We start from the raw sequence: 11,841 nt of genomic DNA on the forward strand, positions 1-11,841 counted from the left end.
CTGAGATATAAATTCATACAAACATGTTTTTTTTTTTTTTTTTATACTTTCCAGTTTAATTCTTGGACTAACAATTTATATCATTCATGATCACAAAATCCAGGCCTTCATATTCAGATGAGTTTGTTATTCTGAGAATATGCTGGAAAATATTGTGGAATAAAGTGAGTAAAAACTGGATTCTAAGACAAGTCAGCAAAAAACCAACAAACAAAGCGTGTTTGCGTGTTTTTGCCATTATTGCTGGTGAAAGTTATTTAAACAAGTTCAAGCGTTGCGGTTCAAACATGGCAAGGCCACTTAAATATTTCAGAGTGTGGAACTGCTCTAGGGCAGCGGTGGACAACTGCAGTTCCCGAAAGCTGCAGTCTGGCAGGTTTCAGATGTTTCCCAGCTCCAACACACCTTTAAATAAAATGGATCCAACTTCTTATCGAGTTCTGCTTTTTGACTCATTCATTTAAATCAGGTGTGTTGGAGTGGGTTGCAGTGTTGCCTCACAGAACCTCAGTTTACATGTTTGCATGAACCTAAAGTGTTTTCAGCTGTAACTCAAGTGTTTTTAAAAAAAAAAAAAAAAAAAGAGGGACGTTTTCGCTCCAGTTAATTTTTACAAATCTTTCCAACACACTGGAGAGTGTTACCAGTGTTAGCTAAACATTCAAAAGGCTTATTCTAGATGTTCTTCTTCATCTGCAAAGAAAAACTGTCACATAAAAACACTTAAAAAAAAAAAAAAATTAAAGTCCACCCGCAAGTACACTCTCCGCATTTAATATCTCTTCAGCTAATAGGGGCAAACTCTTGCCTGTTATAAATATGTGTAAGTGCACCTCGGTTAACAACATTGGGAGTGTTAATGCAGGCTCTTTCAGCGGAGATACAACAGTGGAAGGGTAGCCTCATCACATCTGACTACCAGAGTACAGTAAGTCAAAGCACATCTAAGTGAAAGGCACAGCGAAAAGCATTGACGACCATGTAGAGATGTAAGGCACTTTAGTCAGGCACAAAGAGTCTTTCTAAAGCCGTCACACTGGAGTACATGAAGTATTTTAGTTAGCTTTGGCAAATATAGGAGCGCCCTAGTCCTGATAGAAAAATGTAAAATTTCTCCCCACATTTGTTCACCCTACAAGAGTTAAAAACAACAATAAAAATATGTTAACAAGGAAAAAAAACAAAAAAACAATTCAGTCTTAATCCCCACCAGCACAACATTTTAAGATGGGGGTTTTATCCATGCATATAATGTCTTTCCAGTTTTCTTTTGTGTTTTTGCCGTGTTTTGTCAAAATGCTTTAGAAAATTAAACCAGGGACAAAAGAAAAAAATACAAACTAATTAAGCAAATAGACATGGCTGAAACACTTAAAACCTTCATTTAAAATGTCTAATACACAGTTAAACTAAATGAACCAAAAAGTACCAAACAAACATGTTAAAAAAAAAAAACACACACACATTCAGCTAGTTTAACCAGCACGAATGGGCAGCATCACCTAAAGCATGTAGACCTGTCAAGAATACTATATATTAATAATAATAATAATAAAGGGAAAAAAAGCCACAAAATATTAGTACAACCAAAGATAGTGGTGTCCTCTTTTATCAGTAGTTCTTGTTGTACATTTACTTCCTTTCAACTCACTTTTCTTTCTGTTTTGTTTTTGCACTTTCTGATGAAAATCTGTTTCTGTGAACAAAAACCACAACAAAACAGAAAGAGAGAGAACCTGCCAACAATAAAACTTTAAATATGCATCTTTTCATAAATACTTGAATGTACCTTCAGTATTCCCATTGCCATGGTAACAACACAGCTGACAGACAGACAGAAAGTAAAAGTGAGTTATGGAGAGTTGTGGCTATCAGTGGAGAGGGGGGAGATGTACTCTGTTTGTCACAATACAAGCAACTAAAAAAAAAAGGATTTTAAAAAGTGATACAGCCTAAGCAAGATGATCACCTAATGCTTTTTAGGGTATATGGAGAATGACAGCGACAAAACAAAATGTTATCTTGTCTCCACCTGTGCTAATGATATTTTCTTCAAGCTCCCAGAGCTCCATTTCATGAGATGCTTCTGTGTTGAGGGACACACACCGCTGAGATGTCATTCAGTCACAGGCTGGATTACTTGGAGTGAGCCTCTTAATCAGTATGTCTGGTAGACATCGTGGATGGGCAGCTGGAAGGCTGTGGTAGGAAAGGCCTGCGGCATGGCATAGCTGGTGTAGCCTCCATATGCAGCTGCCGCCACGGCTGCATTTTTCTGAAGCGCGGCCAGCGCCGCTGTGTTGGCAGCGTAGTTTGTGATGGGGACGTAACCAGCTCCGTACAGGCCGCCGGCTGTGGGGATGCGCTGTACGCTATGGGCCATAGCATAGACAGGAGTGATTGGACGTCCCTGAGTAACAATGGAGAGGGAGAAAGGATTATTACTAAGCAACTAACATAAATGTCGTAAATGTTGTAATTCTGGCCCTGTTAAACATGATAAGTAGCAAGAATGTCATTTTTCTTGTCACATTTCTAAATTATCTTTAATTTTCTATGCTTTACATTGAAGTAAGATGCCATTACAGAGTTTATACAGTTAAATACAGTTTAAATGAGGTTTGGATTCTTTCAAAAATGTCCTGTAAAATCTTTTGAAAGAAGTTTTGGCCCTGCGATGGACTGGTGAGATGTCCAGGGTGTACCCTGCCTTCGCCCAAGAGACAGCTGGGATAGGCTACAGCTTCCCCGCGACCCTGAATTGGATTAAGCAGTTTGGAAAATGAATGAAGTAATGAAGAAGTTTTGATTAAAAGTTTTTTAAAAAATGTGATAAATTTATTGGACAATGCAACATCCAACAGAGACGCTGACATGAAATGATGAATTTACATATTTAACTAAATAGAAAATAGTCTGAGTAAAGATTTTGCACAATAATTGATACATAAACTGGTTCTCACAACCATAATTAAGAATACTGCATTGTACACATCCACACTGAATGAATATATCAACTCTACCTTTTATTGTATTTTCCTAAAAATCAATAATCTGCAGAAATGAGAAAATCTTTCATGTCCAAGACATGTATTCATATTTATTTATCCTAAAATGATCAGCTGCAGTTACATTTTTATGAAGGCTAAGCCAGTAGCATAATAAGCAACTAATAAGGTAATAACTTATTACATTATTTGCAAAATGATATTGGATCATAGACTTAATTACACCATTAGCATGTATTATGTTTTTGCCTCTTATAAATGTTTTTACCTTTGTTTCTTTTACAATAATTTTGTAAAATGTTTAAGATCAAATTCTAATTTGCAAACATGACCTGGACCTGGTACTTCATGTCCTCAACAAAGAACTTAAGATGCATTGAACAAAATTTATTATCCATTTACAAGACCAGTTTATTCAGTAGGGAGTTTCTGTTCCTAATGACACCGGTGACAGGAATAAATGAACCTGCTACACTTTCTTAACCTTAGAACACCAAGGTTGGGGGATTTTCACCAATGCTGATTTTCACTTGCAACTCATGCTATGTTAGTGTTCTAGGGTTGAACAGCTGGTTATTTTGAAGATATTTTACAGTTTTATCAGCATTAAACATAGTCTTGTGTTATGAGACACACCTGGAAAGGGGGAGGTGTTGACACAGCAGGCAGGACTGTGGCGGCTGCGGCAGCAGCAGAGGCAGTGGTGTGTTCAGGATGTTGCATGGCCAGAGGGTTGATAAGATGCTCCACAGTGTGCACCTTCCCCTCCTCCATCAGTTTAGCAGCAGGAGCGGCGCTAAACACTGGGTACTGTGCACCCAGTGCAGGCAATGCCACTACACACAGAAAGGAAAAAAATAAAGGGCTGGATAACAGATTGAGCCACAATAAAATACAGCATGAGACAAGTCACAAACATACAGCCATGTTCAAACATGCATGCAGGTATGCTGGGATCAGAAAGCAATCTTTGAAAAGAACATAAACTACTGAAGAAAACTACTAAAGAGGAGGTGAAGGATACAGTTTAGGCAACAAGGGAAAAATAAGTTACACAAACTGGCGTTGGGGTGTGATTTGGATTATGACGGTGCTAAAGTGTGGATTAACCCGCTTGGTTAAACATGCACACACACACACACATGCACACTGCAAACACAACATCGGTCATTGTTTCAGATACACAAAAGTCTTTTTAATCTGGTGGAGATCCTGTGATTCCACACAGACTGGGACTAAGACCAAGCTCCAGTTTGAGATCCTTTTGTTCCAGGAAGGAACATTGGTAAAATCCACTTTACAAACTACACCTGTGATGACCAAATACACGGCATGAATAGCAATATTAGGTGGTTCAATTTAGTTATGACAATTTGGATTAGTAAAGTATTAAATGAAAAGTGAAGATCAAAGGAAAAGGCCAGTGTTGCATTTTCATCATGGGTTTCTCGCTGTGAAGTCTAAACACACTCATCAATCTGCTGAAGTGTAACTTCATTTCCTGCTTCTGTGTTGCCATGACTTATTTGAAATGAGTTTCTTTCCAGAATTTGCACCAGTGCAGCTGCATTTCTTCCTGCTTACTGGCAGGAAAGAAAGTAGAAAACAAAATCTAAATTAGCAACAGGAAGTGTCTCAGAATTTTGTTGTCACACCTGTTTCAGCTGGATCAGATGATGGTGTCTATATGCCCCAATTCTTCGTAACACTGGCGTTATCCTTTAAGCATTCAGTCGTGTGGATAAAATCATCTTTAGCTTGTGTGTTTAGTTTGGACTGTCAGCTCCTCTTTGACTGAAACTGTTGGAGTTTAATATAATAAAAAGCTTATATGGACATTAAATAATCTATTTTTTTTTGTTAATTATTGCATTGTGGGTTGTTTTTGTGAATATTGCAGCATTTTACCGCTTTCTAAAATAAAACATTGGATAATATCAACCATATTTTAGAAGTCATAGTTGGAGCTGCGTCTATGTGTGAAGTGCATTTGTGGAAGAGCAATCATGTTTAGACAAATAACAGCACCATGTGGAAAAAAAACTCTGTTTCGATCATTTCTGTGGAGCTACTGCATTCGTCGTGGCAACAAAAAAAAACAAAATGGCGAAATTGTTATCATTTAAATCCTTGATTGTCCCCAATCTTTCAAATGTGTTTAGTTTTGGATTTAAACAAGCACCAACCAATGCAGCCCCTCAAGTTTCTTTAACATAGCGCTGTTTTCCGTCTGAACGGCCGAAAAGACAAATTTCTGATGAAGAGGGAAAAGGATAGAACAAGGAACTGAATAAAGCAGCTACTTTCTGGTCATGCTGGAGTAAATTTATTTAATTATTTTTCTTCTGTAACTTTTTGCACATGACCATCCAGCAACAGCTATCATGCTTATTCACAAAAAGGGTTCCTCAAACCACAAAGGAGAGAGGTTTAGTAAAAAGCCTTTGGAGATGGGCAAGGACATGGACGGTTATGTCTGTCTCACTGACTTGTGCCAGGTTTGATGCCAACTGGGTTGACAGAGGCAGCAAGCTCCAGACTGGGCATCAGCTCATAGGACTTTTCGGGCTGCTTGGTCTTGCCCTCGTGGTAGCGGCTGTAGATACCACGACCGGCAGAGTAACCTCCGAGGTATGACCCCCGCGGCCCAGGGGTACGGTTACCTGCAGCAGCACGACCACGACCTCGCACAGTACCTGCTTAAAAATACAATTAAAGTAGTATGTTGACAGGAGTGGTGGTTTTGGATATAGACTACTTTTGTAGGGCACTTTACTTAGAGTTTAGGACTCCTCATGTATGAGACTTGTTTAGCTGCTTTAGCAAGACGTTTGCCACTGGAAAGATTCAGCAATATTTACTCAGGATTTGTTTAGAGGTCTCATGCTCAATTTGGGCTCCCTGAGTACTATACTGATACTTTTTAATCAGATGGAGTTGTACAAATACACAGCAATGTGAAATGGTACTCTGAAATGTTTGGAGCTTTGGTAGGGGCCTTGCAATAATCCAGCATGAAATGGGAGGTGACAGCACAGCAGGAAAAGGATGGTGTTAGAAAACGTAAAGTTTGTCACATGGCAAGAAAGCTCATTGTTCATTGAAGGCATAAGTAGGAATATAGATATGAGAGATTACCATTGTTCTGTATCATTGGGGATCCTTTGGAGAGAAAACCAAAACACAATGATTGTTGAAAGTCAAATAGATTATCCTCATCACACCCAAGACCACATTTAATCAATCATGTGAGATAATGGGATTAGCATTCATTGGTCCATCAGCTTGTTTTGTCTTCGTCTTTTACAAACAAGTGTCTGATTTTCCGCATCAAACTCTCATCAAGTTAAAGATTTCTTAAAACTGTTGTCAAGTGAAAGTTTTGTCATCACAGATTAAATCATTCATTTCTTATCATTGAGCACATTTATAAATCATATGATCTGACTCTTTTTCATTGCTCTAGCATCTTCTGACTGCCGTCAAGTTAAGACTTTTCAAAAAACATTAGCTCAAAGACTTTACGATTTTGCATATGATCGTTAAAAAAACATGAATAGAAAATAACTCTAACCTTTTACAAAGTAGTCCCTGTTGGGTCCAATGAGGGTGTTGTAGGGATAACCATAGTAAGCCAATGTGTAGGGGTCACACTGATAAACGTAGTTTTGCTGAGTGGCTTCTGGCGTTGCAGAGACGCCGCCTTTTGAGGCCTTCTGGCGCGAGTACTGCTCTTTATCAACTGGCTTGGCAAGCGTCACCTCGATGCAGGACCCTTCTATCTCTGTACCATTGAGGTTGTCCATAGCAAGCACAGCATCATCCCGGGATGTAAAGTGGACGAAAGCATAATCGCGGATTTTCTTCACACGCTCCACACATCCAGGGTTCCACTGACTGAAAACCTGGATTTAAAAAAAAGGAGGAAATGCCGTCCGATTGGTCGATTGAATCTCTTTACATCAGGTAGAATCTAATAGAAAGTGATGCATCTAAAATATGCAAACTTATTTCTAACTCTCCGCAGATAAAAAGATGGCATGCAAGTCCCACCTGTCTAATTGTTTCCTCGCTGGTCTCCATCATTAGATTTCTGACATAGAGAATCTTCACCGTTTCCATCACATCTTCATCAACGTCAATCTCTGGCTCCGCCCAGTCGACTGCAATCTGGTGGCCCCACAGCTGAATACGCCCGGGCATCAACTTCCTGCGAGCCATGGCGGCCGCACGATGGGACTCATACTCTACGAAGGCAAAGCCACGGTTCTTCATCTTGTCTGCAGCACTGGCATAAACGATCACATCTAACACGCCTTCTGTCACTTTGGAGACCTCCTCCAGGATCTCCTCACGCTTCTTGGTTTTGGGAATGCCACCAATGAAAAGACGGCAGTTGTCCACAGAGGAGCAGACCCCCAGCAGCCGGCCAGGCCGCACCTCATAGTTATTCAGCTCCCGCACGGCCCTCTTGGCCTCGTGTTTCTCTGTGTACATCACAAATGCGTAGCCTCGGTTCTTCCCGTCAAAGTCCATCATCAGACGCATTTCATAGATGCGTCCCACGGACTCAAACACTGGAACCAACTCATCCTCGTAAACGTCTCGTGGGATCTTGCCGACAAAGATTTCACAACCCCGAGGAGGAGATGGACCGCTCCAGCCTGGAGGGGGACCGTATTTTCGTTGACCGTTTTCCTGCACCATAGTGTAGCCAGTGCGATCCATCAAAGCCACCAGCGCAGCCTCGTTGGGAGCTCCTGCAACACCTTCTGGGATGTTGACCTGTCCGTGGAGGGAATGGTGGGAGGCACCAGAGGGCTTGGAGGGTTTGGAGGTGGCAGTGTTATTGCTCATGTTCGAAGAGGAAGCAGGATCTTCGGCTGTCATTCTGACAAAACCATCCAATCAGATCTGGGGCCTGAGGAGAAATAAGAAAGATAAGTAAATTTAGTTACTGACAGTAAAGAGCTGCTGGAAAGACAGAGAGAGCGGAGATAGGAAGAAGACAAACAAGAAAATGCAGTATTGATACAATTCCACCAACAAAAGCCCACAAAATGGCTGCTCGCTAAGGTGGAGCAAAAATGATTAACAGCATGTACAGCATGCATGATTACCGACAAACTAGTCAAGACACATAATGTGACCTGAACACAGGGGTGGAAATACAGCATCTATAAATCCTCAGGGCGCCGTCCCCTATCAGCAGTTTTACAACCTTGTTTTGTTGAGTCCCTCAGATCCCTTGCTGACCTCTGACCCCTATCAGAGAGGATGAAGGACTGTAAACCCTGAAAACTCGAGCTCAAGGTTCACTGAGTCCGACTGGGTCACATGCTTCATGCGTGTCTTTTTGTGTGTACGCGCGCGTGTGTGTGTGTGTGTGTGTGTAAGAAGTAAGGAAAGTTTGAGTTAAGCTACACAAGAAATTCTTTATGAAACATGACCCCATGCCGTGACAAAAGCTGCACACAATCATTTATATTATACAAAACTTATTGCACAAACCCACCCCCACACACAGACACACACACACACACACACACACACACACACACACCATCACCACCTTACAGTGTTGGACTTTCAACCCTCTTATCGATATGAATGCTATACAGTGTGTGGGTGCAGCTTGTAATGTGTGTATTTCTGTTTGAGTGTGTGTGTGTGTGTGTGTGTGTGTGTGTGTGTGTGTGTGTGTGTGTGTTTCATTAAGAGGCACAGCCCTAAAAGAGAAACAGAGAACAATCAGAAATCGGCTTCCAAAACATAAACCTCTTACTCTGTTATTTTCCAACACAGCCAGCATTTAGAATGGAAAAATCCACAGCAGTTTAACCCCCCTCCCCTCAAACCCCGAACATAAAACACCGGCAACCATTAAAGATACAACAATAAAGTTTTTTTTTCTAACCTGATGTCCTGAAATCAAAGATAGCCTGGGCTGTGGTGGACACAGGTGAGGCCATCAACAAAGATGAAACACTACAAAGCCAAGCAACCATGGTAACATGCACACTCATTTGACCTGACCTGAAACTGTCGTCCCCCCCCCACCCCCCCACCCCCACAACACACACACACACACACACACACACACACACACACACACACACACACACACACACACACACACACACACACACACACACACACACCTGTTTGGTTCCCCCAGAGCTGTAGGGCTTAATTGTACCTCATCTCATGTAAGGGTGAAAATGACATAAATATCAGTTTAAATGACAAAAATGGCTTGAAAAGTAAAAGACTTAAAGGGGGTGAGTTTAAGCTACATTTTCAGTTGACGAGGACTTTTTCAACTATTTTGACAAGAAGGTCAAAACAGGGTAAAAGCTGAGCGTGAGGAAACACATGCTGCTGTTTCCGCAGGTTCAGATGACATGAGTCTATATAAACACATAAATTTCAAACAAAAAAACCTTAAATAGATAATGATTCTTGTCAGTGAGGCTGGTGTTTCCTTTACAACATGGAAAGAAGACCTATCAGTCAACGCAAATCTTGAAAGCTGATGACATTTTATCACTTTTGTCATAATTTGTCTCTGTTTTGATTTGTTTCTCTGCTCTGACAGCTCAGCGTGCCGTCTTTCTGCTCCTGCTATCACGGTGATGTGCTAACACGACTCCATGTCTTATCTGCCTTATCTTGTCAGCCTGATGACAAAGGGAGGACAATATTCACTTTGGGAGTTCTGCAAGGTGATAAAAACGAAGCTATGTAACACATCGAGGTCAAGACACAGGGGTGACACACACACACACACATGCGCACACACAAATCCTTTTTACTGGTAATCGGTGTCACAACTTTATTTTTTGTGAGAGCGGCTGACCTGTTTCCTGCTTTTGAGCACTTGGAGATATTCCTAACTTCCTCAGTGCTGACTGTGACAGAAGTGAAGCAAAAATCAAAGATATGAGAACAGTTCCTGAGTGTGTGGCATCAAAATGTTTCTCAAAAAAGACTTACCAAAAATAAAAGTAACAGGAAGCAACAAAGCAAGGGGGTAAAATAGAGAATAAATGAGCTAAGATATTTTTAGCCCCCTCAAAAAAAGCAATAAGTTTGCGACACCAACGATGACAAAAGCTTTAACTTTGTGGATACCGGCTGTGTGTCTGTGTGCATGAAGGAGGTGAGGAGGCAACCTGAGGCGAAGCCAGGTAAATGATTAACTTTACTGAGAGCAAATCACAGCCTTTGTTCACAGAGGGCATAAAGATTTACAGATGATGTCCCAGCTAGTAAAAAAAAAAAAAAAAAAAAAAAAGAAGTCAGGGTGGGGGGGGGGGCGGTAGAAAGTTATGAGCGCTTAGGTGTGATTCCTTTGCTCTGATTTAGCCTCATTTGTTGGTGCATAACAGGAACAGTCAGCAGTTGTCAGGTTAAACATAATCAGAGCTCAGACAGAGTTCACCTGGTCAAAGGTTATGAACCGAGAAGGGAAGGAGTAGCCAGCCAGCGAGCGGTGAAGGATGTTGGCGTTCCAGTTATTGCCATGGAAATTGTCCATTAGGTAATGTTTATGAGCAAAAGAAGCACCTGATTCACTGCATATTGACAGCTTGCTATTCAGGACTGGATTGTTTTATGAGGGGACAAAAAGGCTTTTATGGGATCACTTAAGGGACCATTTCATAATCACTGACTGATTGCTGCTGGCAAATCCTTTCACCCCCCCCCCCCCCCCCCCCCCCCCCCCACACACACACAAATAAACACATAATATATAGTCTTGTAAAGTGCATTTGCAGCTTAAAAGAGGCAACGCTCTGTATCTGTTATGTCTAAGTGAATAAGAGTCTGCCCACTTAGTATTTATGTCAGAAAAATCTCCTGTTTTGTTCAGAAGTTTTTAATTACACAAACCCAATGCCACACTTTAATGAAGATTAAAAAACTAGAAACATCTATGTATGTGCACAGTGTTAAGGAACAATGCTCATCTCAGCTGTTATCCGAGCAGTGGTCCAGCATACTGAGGAAAACAGGCCTCAGGAAGCTGCCATCGTAGTGGACACGTGGGAGGCGACTGATTCTCTGCCAGAAGCCACTGATGACAGTGTCACAACTCAGAACAGGATGAACCAAACACTAATACTTAAAATGCAAGCCTCAATCTGCTGCTGCTACACACAACACACACCAGAAGCAGGTGGGACACTACATGACTCGTTTAAACCCTAAATTGCCCCTTAAATCTAAGACATATTAATAGACAGAAGTAAACAAAAAACAAAAAAAAAAAGACTTCTCATAGTTTCGAGTCATGCAAAATGTGCTGTTGAAAAACAACAAGTCCCTTTACAGCTAAAGCAATAAGAGACAGAGGGGGAAGTGAGACTGGAACGGAGCAAAAACACTGAGAAAGATAATGTCACTGCAGAGGGATGGCGGTGGGAAAAGAGAAGAGGAAGCAGAAGCAGAGAGTTGTCAGATAGGAGGATAGCTACCCCTGTTGATTCACAGCGCTCCGCTGCCTGGCCGCCTGCTCTGGGAGTGTTAGTCTACCTCCATGAGAGACAGGTACAGCAGGGCACTGAGCACAGAGTCCAGCCTCCTCTGCACTAACACACACACACACACACACACACACACACACACACACAGAGCCAAAGCTGCAGCCATGAGAGCTGATGAGGGTGGAGCTAAAACAGGTACTTTAGTGAGCAGTGTTTGTGTGTATAAAAAGTTGGAGAGGGTTTTTTTATTTTTTTTTTTTATTTCTTGCTTTTATGATACATGATCAAAGATGTAAATAAATGTGATGGAAAGTAATAAACGTTCAGTGTAAACTTATAGCAGA

At 41.2% G+C, this 11,841-nt stretch overlaps 1 protein-coding gene across 2 annotated transcripts; it reads right to left on the reverse strand.

Moving 5' to 3' along the window:
• Positions 1 to 2,080: 2,080 nt before the first annotated feature.
• Positions 2,081 to 7,827, reverse strand: rbm47 (RNA binding motif protein 47). Of its 2 annotated transcripts, XM_079238235.1 has the most exons (5): positions 7,062 to 7,827; positions 6,583 to 6,913; positions 5,498 to 5,707; positions 3,645 to 3,844; positions 2,081 to 2,410 (listed from the first exon to the last, which is right to left on the reverse strand). In XM_079238235.1, exons 1-5 carry the CDS (start codon positions 7,734 to 7,736, stop codon positions 2,159 to 2,161), a joined length of 1,668 nt encoding a protein of 555 aa, XP_079094361.1. In that variant the 5' UTR covers positions 7,737 to 7,827; the 3' UTR covers positions 2,081 to 2,158. The 2 variants fall into 2 exon arrangements, with proteins under 2 accessions (XP_079094361.1, XP_079094362.1); XM_079238236.1 differs by lacking the exon at positions 5,498 to 5,707.
• Between the last annotated feature and the right edge of the window lie 4,014 nt (positions 7,828 to 11,841).

Source organism: Telmatherina bonti, assembly GCF_933228915.1.
Source record: "Telmatherina bonti genome assembly, chromosome: 3".
Taxonomy (NCBI): Eukaryota; Metazoa; Chordata; class Actinopteri; order Atheriniformes; family Telmatherinidae; genus Telmatherina; species Telmatherina bonti.

Coding starts and splice junctions, on each gene's coding strand:
- rbm47 (XM_079238235.1), bottom strand. CDS start 7,736: ATGGATCGCACTGGCTACACTATGGTGCAGGAAAACGGTCAACGAAAA. Junction 5,708..6,582: donor CAGGGACTACTTTGTAAAAG/GTTAGAGTTATT, acceptor TGTATTTTTAAG/CAGGTACTGTGCGAGGTCGT. Junction 3,845..5,497: donor TGGCATCAAACCTGGCACAA/GTCAGTGAGACA, acceptor TTCTGTGTGTAG/TGGCATTGCCTGCACTGGGT.